Source organism: Ostrea edulis, chromosome 10 (genome assembly GCF_947568905.1).
Source record: "Ostrea edulis chromosome 10, xbOstEdul1.1, whole genome shotgun sequence".
Classification (NCBI taxonomy): domain Eukaryota; kingdom Metazoa; phylum Mollusca; class Bivalvia; order Ostreida; family Ostreidae; genus Ostrea; species Ostrea edulis.
The window spans coordinates 37316590-37332799 of NC_079173.1; the positions used below are offsets into that span (position 1 = coordinate 37316590).

The window sequence follows — 16210 nt, forward strand, 5'->3', positions numbered from 1 at the left end:
TGTTTGTCAATAGACTGCCTCACATATTTTTACTCAGAACCCCTTTGCATTTAATTTAGTAATTTCCGAAGACATTTGGCGGCAAATTATGCCCTTCATGAATTATGCTGGTATAAACTGTTAATTAATGCTTACCTCGATTTACAAATGTGCATGTATTTTCAACTATGTCCAGTCATGTTTAAAACATGACTGGACATAGTTATCAATATCTGAGAGCAATTTAGTTCATACTTAAAGCTCAAGTCCGTCTGTCTGTCTGTAACTTTTCACATTTTCATCTTCACTAGATTGATTGTTTTAATGTTTTCCGCCACACCCAACAATTTTTCAGTTATCTGGTGGCGCCCAGTTTTGTTAGTGGAAGAGAGAACCCAGATACAATGTACCTGGGAAGAGACCACCGACCTTCCGAAAGTAAACTGGAAACTTTCTCACTTACCGGCGCGAGCGGGATTCGAATCCCGCGCCGACCAGAGGTGAGATGCCGTTTGATTTTGAGCGCGATGCTCCAACCACTCGGCCACAGAGGCCCATCTTCTCTAGAACAATCTTGATACACATCATCCATGGGTGAAGGGGATTAAAATTTGTTCAAAGGAAGGGCCATGTCCCCCTTCAAGGGGAGATAATTACAAAAATGCAAAAATAGGTTGGGGGTCATTTAAAAAACCACTGGGCCAGAAAAGTTGAAATTTACATGAAAGCTTTCCGACATAACGCAGATTCAGGTTTGTTCAAATCATGGTCCTTGGGGGTAGGGTGGGGTCACAATAGGGGATAAAAAATTTACGTGCGAGTATATAGGGAAAATCTTTAAAAATCTCTTCCTCAAGAAATTTACATGAAAGGTTCCTGACATAAACTTAGCAGATTCAAGTCTGTTCAAATCATGGCCCCTGGAGTAGAGTGAGGCCACAGTAGGGGATTAAAGTTTTACATGTGAATATATTAGGGAAAATCTTTCAAAATCTTCTTCTGAAGAACTACTGGACCAGAAAAGTTTATATTTACATGAAAGCTTCCTGACATAGTGCATATTCGAATTTATTAAAATCATGGCCCCCCTAGGGTAGGGTAGGGCCACAATAAGGGATCAAAGTTTTACATTCGAGTATATAGGGGAAGTCTATAAAAATCTTGTTCTCAAAAACCACTGGGTCAGGAAAGTTCAAATTTACATGAAAGCTTCTTGGCATTGAATAGATCTATATTTGTGCAATTCATGGTCCCCCGGGATAGGGTTGGGCCACAATAGGGGATCAAAGTGTTATACGCTAATACATGTATAAAGGGAAAATCTTTATATCTTAATCTTAAACTATTTAAGGTAGGGATTTCATATTTTCTATATACATTTTTTTTAAAGAAAGACCTTTGATGTGATGCAATAGTGTGTAATCTTTTGACCTTGAACTGGAGGTTTGACCTACTTTTCATGAAATGTGTGTATACTTGATATACAACATGTCCTTAACTATTTACCGTATATCTTTTGCATTTTGTTTATATATTTCTTATGGCAAGACTTTACATTCCATATCATAATCATTGATCTTGAACTCAGAGTTTGACCTACTTTTTAAAAAACATAACCTATAAGATATATATGAAAAGGTTTATAATAAATTAAATAGAGACCAAAAAGAGTTTTCATTTCTCGTGTGAAACATGTACTAAGTATGTTGTTAAACTTTTCTCTCGTCACTCGATTTGGTCCCTCGTTTCAATTCGCTCGGCACCAAATCTCTTGGTACTTGGGAAAAGTTTGCCAACATATACATACTATGTATTGATTTTACTAGACATGCAGAAACAATGAATGAAATATTACATTTTCACTAACAACACTACATTGGTAAATACTCGGGATTTTGCAAAACAGAACATCGAATTCAGGATCTCAAATATCCGTTGATATGAGGCATAGTAAATTCCTTTACCCAGGTTTGTCACACTCGCTTCGTTCTTAACAATAAAACACCCATTTTGTGACGTAAACTATACCTATGAAGACTTAGCCTGTTCCGAGCTGTGTTCCCTGGTTTATCTGATACAATATTTAGATAGCAAACAAAGCCCAACAGCGTGATTTGTCCGATGAACGCATACACATAATTTTATTTTCTGCTTTCTCATTTCTGCTTACTCATTACATGTGTGTATAGTCAAATTATATGAAATAAGAAATCAAACGCATGTACCTATCTGGGGAGACATTACAAAATAAGCCATTTTTACGTGTCATTTTGGTGCAATACAGATTAACACGCCCACACAGTGTGCATAAAGTCCATTACGACCTGTCTATACCTGTACATGTTCCGGATGACTGATGCGCTATTGTATTTTAAAACAATAAAACCCATATTGAAAACAAAACATTTTTCATAGCATGAACTTGTTTATGGTTCCAATCAAATCGGTTTTCTGACATCATGTGTGCATAAAAAGATATTGTTTTCATTAATGAAATCACTATGACAACCAGTTTTTAATTAATATTCACGCAATTATAGTCACTTCGCGTCAATTTTGATCATTTCCTTCCAATCACGACACGCCATTTCCTGCGCTTCCCGCTCCAGTCGGTGCTATGGTACGGCGTTACGGTACAAAGTGACGTAGTGTGACGTGTAACAGAGCGGATTTACCAAAATTATTCAAATACAATAAATAATAATACACTAAAGTAAAAACTATTTTCCACAATTTAAACTGAGCTAACTGCTCAAAAAATGATTTGTTCTGATTCGTGGGATAAGCCCAGATCACTTCTGAGAACCGTTAAAGAGACAAAAATAATAAAACAATCAATTACAACTTCGAGACGGAGCAATGATTCTTAGCTAATAAAAAAAATCAAAATGGGATGGGAAAACTTGTTGATTCAGATGCTGGCTCACTTAACTAAGTATGTATCTTTTCTTATAAAGATTGTCCTTATTATTAAGGGAGATAGGGAAGGAAAAGCTTGTTCAGCCACGTCTAATCCCTGTCTTACCTAAGGTGTTTTCAGCTTGTCTTCTACCAACGAAGTGAGGAGCTGCAGTGACTGCGCTCTTTATATACTACCTAGACTGATTTTGATTGGCTGATAACCTTTCTTGATTTTCAATGCATAAAAGAGTTCTAACATATTAATCTGAATTTTCTCTGATCATCACAGTAGAACCCCCACTTTTCCACCTCTGTTCATGTTAGTATTACCACGAGTGAGGTTGAAACAGAGAACAGAACCATGGATGAATCATGAAATCTTAGATCTTATAGAGTAAAGAGATAGGCTCAAACTCAAACTTCATCCGCACTATAAGGACTACTTTTCTCTGGAATGCGTCTTCCTTGTTCTAATTGTAGTGCTATCTATAGAACAGGAATTTCGCGGATTACAAAGCGTAAACGGCACCAAGTTACATTATATCGTATAACAAAGGTCAAAATTAGCTTCATTCCTTAAATATTACAATACATGCAAAAGGGCCATAACGACAGCCTATTATACATGTGGCTAGTGGTCCGATTCCCCAGCGCCACGCCAAACTTAAGTTGTATGTCATATAACTGTTATGTTGGCATGACATTAATGTTGAAAGTCAAAGGTGTCTGGGATGCAACAGAAAAATGGGAGAAATTTCGTGTCAAGGAAGGCGGTTACTGTAAAAGTGGTTATTTACGCGTGGGAAATATTCACACAAATTATGCGGTCACGTAATGAGTGTGGAAATTTACCTCGAGCGTATAGTTATAAAGAGTCAGTGTTGGAGCTGTGTCTTCATAGAAAACATCTGAAATCAGTATATGTCCTTTATCATATTGATTATAATATGTATACGGTGTGACCGTTGGACCGAGCGAAGCATGTACGTAACTATTTTGAATGAAATTTCCGTACGCTAAACACCCAGTAACATCTCATTAAAGGAGTTTATATGGGGACAGCAGTTTTACATGATCCGCCTATTCATTGAAGGCGGGAAATAAAACGCAAGGCGACGTAAACTGTGCATTGTGACATCACATTTAGCCTCGACTTTTTTTCTTTTTTTCAAAGCAAACAATTATAAACAACAATAATACATTCCGTATGCAATGAAAAAGGCCGTTAAAACTAGTAAACAAAATTAACCAATAAATTCAAAATGGTAAAAAAGTAACCGTAATTTTATCTAGCTGCAATAATGTAGCCCTATCCATTTGTTTTTAATTCTGACGTTTTCGGGATAGGGCTACAATTCCATAGGATCTCCGTAATGGTGCAAAATAATTTTATGAATAACCGATAATAAACTCTGTGTATTAGTCCCAAATGTTGTTTACACCAAAAGGAGTACCAACTTTGTGCTCGGGCATGTCTAATAAAGGTGTTTTTCATTAAATACAATGTACAGCATGCAAAATTCTTCGTCTGCTCCGCCATACTTGTTATCGCGAGATCTCGTAGGTGGATCTAATGAAAAACCTAAACATTGACAATCAGCGCGAAAATGTAGTTACTCGAGCCACTTCGACAAAGAAAGGAAAATCATATTGTTGCAGAAAGAATTTACACTCTGCTGTTCGGTTTTTAACTTGATATTAAATTCAAACCTTTTCAATACCGACGAAATAGCTTTCGCCTCCATACTTGTCCATTGATGTAAATACTACCTTATATGGCATATGCAAATGACTTGACAATCGGAAGTTGAAACTTCAGTACATCAAACATGGCGCACAAATATGAATCAAGAAATTGGAATTTATCGAAATTGTTGAAAACGGTAGAATAGAGCCTCACAAATCTTAAGTTGCAGGTTGTAAATTTATATATTGACTAAGAAACATAGAATATCATTTTATTTACGTAAAGAAAGTCAGGAAATGTTTAGAATGAGCGCAAATGTTGCGGGAGTGAATCACTCCCGCATTTGCACCACTACGGAGATCCTAAGGAGTTGTAGCCCTCTCCCAAAAAAAAAAAAAAAAAAAAAAAAAAAAAATCAGAGAGGGCTACATTATTGCAGCTAAATTTTATCGTATATTCTTATTTAAAGAAACTCATGAACTCGTTCATCTATTTAGTCGTATTACGGTTTTATATGTATTTATTTGCTAAAACCTGTTACAATGATAATTGTACTATTCACATTGAACAAACTGAGTATTTAAATTACGAATTGCACGTCAGAGTCTTCTATTATTGGCATTCAAAATAAAACACGAATAACTGTTGAAACAGGTAATGAAAAAATAAATGGCGGCGCCCATATGGATCACGAAAATTTCAGTGAACGTATATAGAGATTATCTCTTTTTCTTTTGCTGATTTTGACTTTTTTTTTTTTTTTTTTTTTTACATACGTGTTACCTTTAGAGCCTTGCTTCGCGGACGGGCCTTCGGCCCGTCCGAGCTTCGCTCAGTATAATTAGAATTGAAAATGTATATGCTAATGCTTGCTTATCAAATTAATTTCACAGACGTTTAGCAACAAATTATTTTCTTTTTTCACACGACATATTCCTATGCGATTGTTTTAAGGTAGTTTAATATGTATACGGTGTGACCGTTGGACCGAGCGAACCATGTAATGGTCATTGGAGTGTCCCAAGTGGTAATCATAATTCCGTTAAGTATGGTAGGTTATGATTCATTTAAAAATATATATTTTTAATGAAATTTTCCTTGCGCTAAAAACCCAGTAACATCTCAATATCAAAGGGGTTTATATGGGGACAACAGTTTTACAGGATCCGCCTATTCATTGAACGCGCGAAATAAAACGCAAGGCGACGTAAACTGTGCATTGTGCCGTTACATTTAGCCTCGACTTTTTTCTCTTTGCCAAAGCAAACAATTATAAACAACAATAATACATTCCGTATGCAATGAAAAAGGCCGTTATAAAACTAAATAAAATTAACCAATAAATTCAAAATGGTAAAAATGTAACCGTAATTTTATCGTATATTCTTATTTAAAGAAACTCATGAACTCGTTCATCTATTTAGTCGTATTACGGTTTTATATGTAATTATTTGCTAAAACCTGTTACAATGATAATTATACTATTCACTTTGAACAAATTGAGTGTTTAAATTACGAATTGCACGTCAGAGTCTTCTATTATTGGCATTCAAAATAAAACACGAATAACTGTTGAAGCAGGTAATGAAAAAATAAATGGCGGCGCCCATATGGATCACGAAAATTTCAGTGAACGTATATAGAGATTATCTCTTTTTCTTTTGCTGATTTTGACTTTTTTCTTTTACATACGTGTTACCTTTAGAGCCTTGCTTCGCGGACGGGCCTTCGGCCCGTCCGAACTTCGCTCGGTATTACACTAAACTTTTATTTAATTGCTCGTGAACACACGTCTTACGAAGTATGATTTCATAATCGAAAGAGTGATACAAGCTTTCAATTATTTTATATGACTTTTTGTGATTTTCCCCGGAATGATAAAAAAGATGTTTTGTTTGCAAATAAAAGATTCTAGAATCCAAATTTTGCTGTGATTTGGTGCATGATATGAATATCTAATAAAACATTACTAAAAGATTCGGATATAAACGTTCTAATCTTTAAGAAAAAAATATTTCTGAAAACTTAAAACGTTATTTGTTAATAGTTTCTATATCTACGGATAAAATCTTCTAAAAACATGTTAGTTAGAAAAGAGATATATCGAAGAAATCTATTTAAAAAAGAAATTGAAATGAAATGACCAAGTTTCAGACAAATACAATGTATCACTCTATTCAAACGAGAAACATTTGAACCACCTTGCAGATGAAGAGGACCCAATAGAGGGGGGGGGGGGGGAATCTGTGAAAATATTTTGAATCTTTTTAAGGAAATCATCGATAGAAACTTTCAACAGAAAGTGGGGATTTCTTATTTTCTTATATACACACGGTCACACCATTAATGTAGATGTGCAATCTCTTTATGGCATCCGAAACACATTTTATCTAATGACAGAGCGTATTTCTATTTCGAGACAAAATGATTTTTTTTAGTGTTCCTCTTTCCTTCTTTTACGCATAGAGCCCAGCAGACGGTGTTTAAAAAGTGCACTCAAATAATCCACAGCGACAGAACCTAAACGGCGCGCCGTAGAAATGAGAAAATGAAAATGTCGTCAACAAAGGCAGTCCATTTTATCATGCTCAATATCTTCACATGGATTTTACATATATGTGAGTACATTTTTGTAGTTTGGATACCTGAATTACAACAAAGAAGGTGTGATATCCGAGTATATTTGTGAGTGAGGCATCCGATACTCGTCCTAACAAAATGGCATCATTGAGCTGTTGAGTTAGCAAGTGGAGTAAACAACTTAATTGATCTGATTTCATTGAATTAATCGATACGGCATGAACCTTATGTTTTCTTTTGCTACGAATATATGCATCTATTGGTGTGACCTATTTTCACCACCGAGTTATTCATCCTTTGGGTAGCAGTTAGACGTGTAACAGCCGGTGTAACAGGTTGGGAACACTTCCCCTATAGCGAGATCTTCTCACTAAAACGCGAGTATCCCTAGTTAATATTATCATAAATAGGTGCTTTGGTGTCTTTATTGAAAATAATGGCAGATCCCGTGCAACGCGGAATAAGTGCTGCACGCACTCAACATGATGCGAATTGTTTCTATGAAATCGACAACATAGTCAAGAAATTGTATGTAAAAGTTGCTGCGTAAGAGGAAGCACTTGTATATATGGTGAATTCATATGCGCATTTTCTTGTGTCACCCTACTTATTAGTTTTAATTATACATGTGTAGTACACGCATTCTTTTGCAATATTTCAATCCACTTAGATATACACTATAAATAGTGTGCTTCTTTTTAAACTTCAGTTGATTCACTCAAACCACATTATACATGGTACATGAGGTGCATTAAGTAAACATACATCTGAGTAAGAATAAGGTCAGAATATGTACAAATATACAATATACATGTATTGAAAAGGTATTTACAAAATATATTAAGGAGGACAGACTCATAGATTTTTGAGATAAACATACAGAGTTTTTTAAGTGTTTTAACCTTACTGGTTGACATAATTTCATGAAATTTAATAACATTAGGTCTTGTGTAATACCTACTGTGTAGGTATTCTTTTCTAATATTTGACAAAGCATTGCATTCTAATATATAATGGAATTCGTCTGCAATTTTCGATTCGTTACACAAAACACAAAATCTTTCATTATATGGAATACCAATCCATCTTCCAGTCTCTATAGGGAAGCGGTGATTTGTGGTGCGAAATTTAAGAAAAATAGTTCTGAATTTTTTTGACAATTTTTCCAAAGTCTATTTTAAAAGTTCTGTATATTTTACCTTTAGATGAATTGAACATATCGCTCGACCATGTTTGAATGAATTGATCCTTAAGTCTTTGTTTGACAGTATTTGTTATCCATTTTCCATTTATGTTCTTTTGTTGATTCCATATATTTGAAAGACCACACATGTTTAAAATTCGATGAATACATTCAAACCAGGGGTTCTTAACAGTACCGTTAAGATATTGTGTATGCAAAAATTTATAAAGTACATTAACAATTTCAAAGTCACAACCTTGCAATAATGTAGCCCAGTATGAAATCATTTTGCTATACACATTAATATAGATTCGGAAACGACCTGTTTCGCCATATACCATAAATGAGGGCGTAGAGCTTTTCAGCTGAAAAATGTGTTTCAGAAATTTTAAATGAATGCGCTCTACAACTTGTAAATTTTCATAACCCCATATTTCACATCCATAAATTAAAACTGGTAAAACTACTTTGTCAAACAGGTCAAATTGACAACTAATTGGTAAATCAAACAATCTAATTTTCCTTATAATTCCATACATAGCTTTCTGGGCTTGTTCACATAAATGTTTCTTAGCTCTACAAAAAGACCCTGATCTAGAAAATATAATACCGAGATATTTGAATTCTTTTACATTCTCTATAACACACCCATTATAGTAAAATTGCCTTTTCATCAATGGACCCTTTGAGAATATCAAAAATTTTGTTTTATCGACATTAACATTCAATTTCCACTGAGTACAGTATATAAAAAATTCATTCAACGCACATTGTAAATCATCAGCAGATTCAGCCATTATAACTGTATCATCTGCATATAGCAAAATTAAAAGTTTCATGTACAACATAAGTTCTTCTTCAATTGAATTAGTAACACTTTGTAGGCCAATAATGCCTTTCTCTTGTAAAAAATATTCAAGATCGTTAATATACAAAGCAAACAGAAATGGGGATAAATTTTCGCCCTGTCTTACCCCAACATTACATGTGAAAAAGTCAGTTGACATGCCATTTATCTTAATCATTGATTTAATTCCCATATACATATTTCTGATATAAGTAAAACATTTTCCCTTGATACCGTTTGTAGTTAACTTGTTCCACAGATCATTTCTCCACACAGTGTCAAATGCTTGTTTAAAATCAATAAATGTGCAAAATAATTTCTTTTTTTTTACTCATTAGAGTGTGTGACAAAAACTGCAAAGAAAGAATATGGTCTAATGTTGAATGGTTTTTCCTAAACCCAGCTTGATTTTCATTAATCAAATTAACTTCTTCGGCGTATGCCTCCAGTCGACTATTTAAAATGCATGTGAAAAGTTTACCGAGACAACTTAACAAGGTAATAGGGCGGTAATTTTCCGGTGATGTTGGATCACCCTTATTTTTGTATATAGGTTTAACAACTCCAAGTAACCACTCATCTGGAACAAAGCCACTGTCAAAAATCATATTAAAAAGTTTCTTATACACAGGTAAAAATATTGACAAAGTTGATGAGATATGTTCATTTGATACATTATCATAACCAGGTGCTTTATTGTGCTGAAGTTTTCTAGCAGCCTTTTCTATTTCGTCGTCAGTAATAACAGTGTTAAGGAACTCATCAGAGGTATCTCCATCGTTTGGAACAAAATGAAAATTATCAAAATTCCCCGTTAAATCGTCATTAGAATCACCTAATTTAAGATTCCTCATAAACTGGAACATTTCGATAATATTGACGGCGCATTTCTTATTTTTATTTGATGAATTTAAGATCTTCCAATATTCTTTAGAGTTTGTAGAGCGCAGTTCAGACAGTTTACTTGCTATTTCAAACTTATACTTTTTTATACAACTATCCATTATACGTTTGTAGTTTTTACTCATTGTTTTAAGATTGTCTTTGTTTTCTGCTGTCGTGTGCCTATTATGAAGTCGTTTCGCTAAATGAAATTTTCTTCTTGCAGCTGTACATTCTCTATTGAACCAGGGTTTAGTTTTCATTTTTTGTACATTTTTTGTAACTCCAAATACTTCACTGGCTGTGTTCATATACACATTACATATATCATTTGCTACCTTGGTAATGTCTGCTTTACAAATACTAGACCTAGCGGATAATTCATTCAAGTAACTTTCAATATTATTTACGGCCTGAACGTCAATACCATTACGAAAATCGTCTGCTTAGTCCGCGCACCATAATTTCACACGTGGCTGACTTTCACCTGTACTTTGATGTTCATTTTTTTTTACAAGTGGTAAAATTCTGAACTGCAGAGATACAAAAAGAAATAGGATTATGAACATCTGAAAATAAAGCACAAAAATCTAAAATATCAAACTTCATTAAAATATTAAACAATTCTCTGCTTGATAACACATAATCCACAGTGCTTCTGTTTTTACAGGTAAAAGCTCCAACACCTTTATCATTACCCACACGACTGTTTGCAATATATAGATTATTATTCACACAAAAATCTATCAATTTAGAACCAAAATTATTAGTTGAGGTATCCTGCGCTGTTCTGACTGCGGGGATATTGATATTGTCAAAAAATGATAAAATATCAATATTTTCAATTTCAACAGAATTACATTGTATGACATTTGTTAAAAAATCATCCACTTCCATAAAATCATTTAATTTTCCAATTCTCGAGTTGAAATCTCCCATCAAACATACATATTTACACTCTCTACTTATATTGATTAATTCGTGTTCAATCTCAACATAACAATTAGGAGATGAGTATTTACTTCCTTCAGGAGGGATGTATACAGCACCGAAATAAATATCTATATTAAACAGTGATTTGTTCATTTTAAACCAGGATACATATTTACAATTTGTGTTAATTACTGTGACATACTTCACAGGTGAATCTCTAAACAGCAAAGCAATGCCACCGGATCTAACTTTTGATAGTCTACATCTATTCTTAAGAAAAACTGAAAAACCAGGTATCTGAAGAACATCCGTTAAAGCATATTCGTTATAGAATTAATTGAATTCTATAATTCAATTATTATTTTGATTATGCATAAGAAGTGTAATTTAAAGAAGTCCAATGTAATTTATCGAGGAAAAACGACAATTTTTCATCATCACGACGATTAAAGACTGTATTATCATAATTCCTTTTTCTTTTTTTTTTTAATCAAAATGACAAAATATTGTAAAAGCACACTTTTTGGGTTACATTATTTACTTTAGGGAGTATAGTTTCTTTACTTTCGGAGTTTAGTATAGATTTTTATAAAAAAAAAAAAAAAAAAAAAAAAAAAATAACATGACTGGGTGAATGGGGAACCTTTGCGTGGGCAGAGCCACCGGTGGAGATTCAAGATTGTTAAAATGAGGGACAACGCCCATATTGTTAAAATGAGGGACAACGCCCATCTCCAACACATGTAATAGCGAAAATACACTGACAAATTTTTAAAAAATTCTTTTCCAGAACCAGCTGGCCAATTTCAATCCAACTTGGTACAAATCATCCTTGAGTAAAAGGGGTTCAAGTTTGTTCAAATGAAGGGCCATACATTCTTCAAAGGAGATAATCAGAAAATTGTAAAAATAGGGTGGGGTCATTTAAAAATCTTCTCAGAAACTACTGGGCCAAAATCATAGCCCAGGGGATATGGTATGTCCACAATAGGTAATCAATGGCGAATATATAGGGGAACATCTTTACAAGTCTTCTTTTCAAGAACCACCGGCCAGAAAAGTTCAAATTTACATGAGAGCTTCCTGTCATAGTGCAGATTCAATTTTGTTAAAATCATGGCCCCGGGGGTAGGGTGGAGCCATAATAGGGAATCAAAGTTTTACATGCGAATACATGGGGAAACTCTTTAAAAATCTTCTTCTCAAGAACCACTGGGTCAGGAAAGTTCAAATTTATATGGCAGGTTTATTACATAGTACAAATGCACGTTTGTTAAAATCATGACCCCGGCGGTAGGATGGGGGGCTGCAATAGGGAATCAAACTTTTACATGCGAATATATAGGACAAAAACCTTCTCAAGAACCACTGGGCCAGAGAAGATCAAATTTACATGGCAGCTTCCTGACAAGTTGTTAAAATCATGACCTCTGGGGTAGGGTGGGGCCACAATATGGGATCAAAGTTTTACATGCGAATATATCTAGGGAAAATCTTTTAAAATTTTCTAAAGAACCACTGGGGAAGAAAAATTCAAATTTACGTGGAAGTTACCTGACATAGTGCACATTCAAGTTTGTTAGAATCATATCCATGCAGGTAGATTGCCTATATATATATATATAAGCACAAAAACCCAACAACACCCTGCTTTCTTAAAGTGTCGGATCTGAGAAGATACAAGGCCAGTAAAGAAATTTATAAAAGCACTGAAAAGGCCAGTGTCGTGGCCTTTTCAGTGCTTTTACATGTATATATATATATATATATATATATATTATATATATATATATATATAACACTAAATAATCACAACTAGGTACTGAAAATTTTCACCCCAGCCCGGGGTCGAACCAGCGACCTACGGCACCCACCGTCAAACCAGTGCGTAAGTCCACTAGGCCACAACGACTTCCCTAAAGAGGAAGTTTTGTTATGCTCCTAAAGCGCTACTTATTGGCCTACACACTGATGCAATCTCACACAGTCGCTGTGTCATTCAGTGTTTAACATATCTTATAAGGAGAGTGGATCTCTCGATGCAATTGTATAGAATATTTAATATAAAGCACAAACAAACAATTATAACACCCAACCTTACGTTTACCCCTAGGATCTAAACGATACATGTGATAATCAATTAATTAATATATAAAGCACTAAATAATCACAACTAGGTACTGGAAATTTTCTCCCCAGCCCTGGGTCGAACCAGCGACCTACGGCACCCACCGCCTAGCAAGACTGTCAAACCAGTGCGTAAGTCCACTCGGCCAAAACGACTTCCCTAAAAAGGAAGTTTTGTTATGCTCCGAAGGCCCGTCCGCGAAGCAAGGCTCTAAAGGTAACACGTATGTAAAAGAAAAAAGTCAAAATCAGCAAAAGAAAAAGAGATAATCTATATATACGTTCACTGAAATTTTCGTGATCCATATGGGCGCCGCCATTAATTTTTTCATTACCTGCTTCAACAGTTATTCGTGTTTTATTTTGAATGCCAATAATAGAAGACTCTAATGTGCAATTCGTAATTTAAACACTCAGTTGGTACAAAGTGAATAGTATAATTATCATTGTAACAGGTTTTAGCAAATAAATACATAATATGATTACGGTGTGACCGTTGGGGCGAGTGCAGCATATCTGAATACATTTTCAAAAAATTTATATTGAAAACAAGGAAAACTGATCTGGTTCACTGTCAATACGTAGGATTACTGTCTTGCTCTTCTCACCAATGTAGGAACCAGTTTAGCGGGAAATGCAACGAGCGTGTTGTGACGTAGCCTGGTAGTTGTGACGTGACTGTTTACATTTCTTTAGACAAAATTTTAAAAAGAAAAAGAAAGGGGGAAGAATATGATTGACATCCTTTCCTTTCAAATAAGAAGGGTTTGTAATACTTCAAAGATTTTTTAAATTATTATTTTACGAATCGAACCATCCGCCATTTTGTACGAGGGACTTCTGGGATTGGCGTCAAAAAAAAATTCTTGTTAGAGGTTGAGATTTAGCTCGGATTATTTCCCGCGCTCTAGTCATTAGTGCTCGCAGTACGAGCCAGCGCTCCACGCTGGCTCGCTATAAAACCGTAATACGACTAAATAGATGAACGAGTTCATGAGTTTCTTTGAATAAGAATATACGATCAGATAAAATTACAGTTACTTTTTTAACATTTTGAAGTTATTGGTTAATTTTGCTTAGTTTTAACGGCATTTTTCATTGCATACGGAATGTATTATTGTTGTTTATAATTGTTTGCTTTGAAATGAGAAAAAAAAATCGAGGCTAAACGTGACGTCACAATGCACAATTTACGTCGCCTTGCGTTTTATTTCCCGCATTCAATGAATAGGCGGATCGTGTTAAACTGTTGTTCCCATATAAACTCCTTTAATATTGAGATGTTACTGGGGGTTTAGCGCAAGGAAATTTCATTCAATATATATATTTTTAAATGAATAATATTCTACCGTACTTAACGGAACTATGATTACCACTCGGGACACGGGAGTTACGTGTATGCTTCGCTCGGCCCAACGGTCACACCGTATACATATTACATAAATAACACACACCACGATCGAAAAACGACAAGTACAGTATCAATAAACTACATTGGTAACAAGAATGATACACTGTTGTACTGGGTGATAAAAATGGTGGTTTTGTTGTACAGCGTGTTTACTGACGTCAGATGGTGTAGAGAGTTTGTACCATGGTCGGGTCGGGATAAAAATAGAATTATTCTTGAAAATTACAGAAATCAGATAAATTTAGGGGGAAAACTTCCAAAACAATGTGATAATGAAATGAAATGGTGGGAAGTTAATGATATGGAGTGATTAAGTTCAAAACAATATTTGGTAGTCCGTACCATTGATGATTCGGATATGGTAAATAGTGCTGACAACGAAAAATAATATGATTGCCAGAAGAACACGATTAAACAACAAAGTCAATTAAAAGACACAGATCTCGCATTAAAATCTACAACCCAAGATTTGAATGGGAGAGAAGTCTAAGGAAAAAGATACTGTATTATCTTTTTCAAGCTAATATATTTTTCAAGGTCAGACAAATTAAAGCGCATTCTAAAAATTCTAATATCGCAACATAAAGAGCAATGCGAATTCGAACTTATGTTAATTTGGAATAAGCTAGTTTTAACATAGTTTAGAGGTCTCAAGACGATATATTAATGATATACTAGTCTTCAAGGTCAATTATACATTTTTTGTTATTATCACCCCCCCCCCTTTTTTTTTTTTAAAAAAGAGAATAAAAGCCGCAATGTTGAGACTAGAATATGAAAGAGAGAGAGAGAGAGAGAGAGAGAGAGAGAGAGAGAGAGAGAGAGAGAGAGAGAGAGAGAGAAAGAGAGAGAGAGAGAGAGATACAAATTCATAATTGTAGTGATTTCTTATGATGTTCTAACATAATTAGGAAGTATTGAATGTCAAACAATAATCGCAATTTTTGGAATCGTCGTTATGGCTAAATTAAGGAACTCAAGGTCAGAGCCTTGAAACGAGGGAAACGAATTGTATGTATTGAATCATACAAAGAAAGATATCTTATCGGATGAATATTGGCGATTAGGCTGTGGATATTGATTTTAACTGAAGATTTATCCTGGATTTTATGCGCGTGAAATCATTCAAATTATTCATTTCACCTGGACGGAATGATTTCAAACGATGCATTCAGGATTTTTCTGTGCTCTTTCTCTCTGCATCGGTCCATATTGGGTTATGATCAATAACAACCACTTGCATGTCTTGCCAAGTGTGATCTTCTTTGTTGGTGTTCCCCTACGGGTTCGGTCACGCGTTTGGTTTTGATAGTTGATCGGTGGTTGTTGGTCCTAAGTCTGATGTTTGTAGTTTCCCCAACATATTGTTGTCCACATTGTTATACCCCCCGCAACAAGTTGTGTGGGGGGGGGGGGTATACTGGAATCGGGTTGTCCGTCTGTCTGTCCGTCCGTCCGTCCGTCTGTAGTAGACGCAATGGTTTCCGGGCTCTAAAGCATTATCCTTTTCACCTACCGTCACCATATCATACATATGGACTACCCATGGGATGAAGATGTTCCCTATTGATTTTGGGGTCAAAAGGTCAAAGGTCGAGCGCACTGGACATCGAAGTAGCAATATGGTTTCCGGGCTCTAAAGTGTTATCCTCTCCACCTACAGTCACCATATCATACATA

General features: G+C 35.0%; 1 protein-coding gene across 3 annotated transcripts in view; it reads left to right on the forward strand.

The window, feature by feature from the left end:
• The first annotated feature begins 7059 nt into the window (after positions 1 to 7059).
• LOC130046375 (toll-like receptor 4) overlaps positions 7060 to 16210 on the forward strand; it is a 21452-nt gene continuing 12301 nt past the window's right edge. For 2 of the 3 annotated variants that reach the window (XR_008799019.1, XM_048899014.2), the window contains exon 1: positions 7060 to 7185. Coding sequence is in view for 1 of the 3 variants with exons in the window: in XM_048899014.2 (XP_048754971.2) it covers positions 7116 to 7185 (70 nt within the window). In the remaining 2 variants the exon portion in view is untranslated. The remainder of the gene's footprint in view (positions 7186 to 16210) is intronic. The other variant, XM_056151223.1, reaches the window with a different exon arrangement.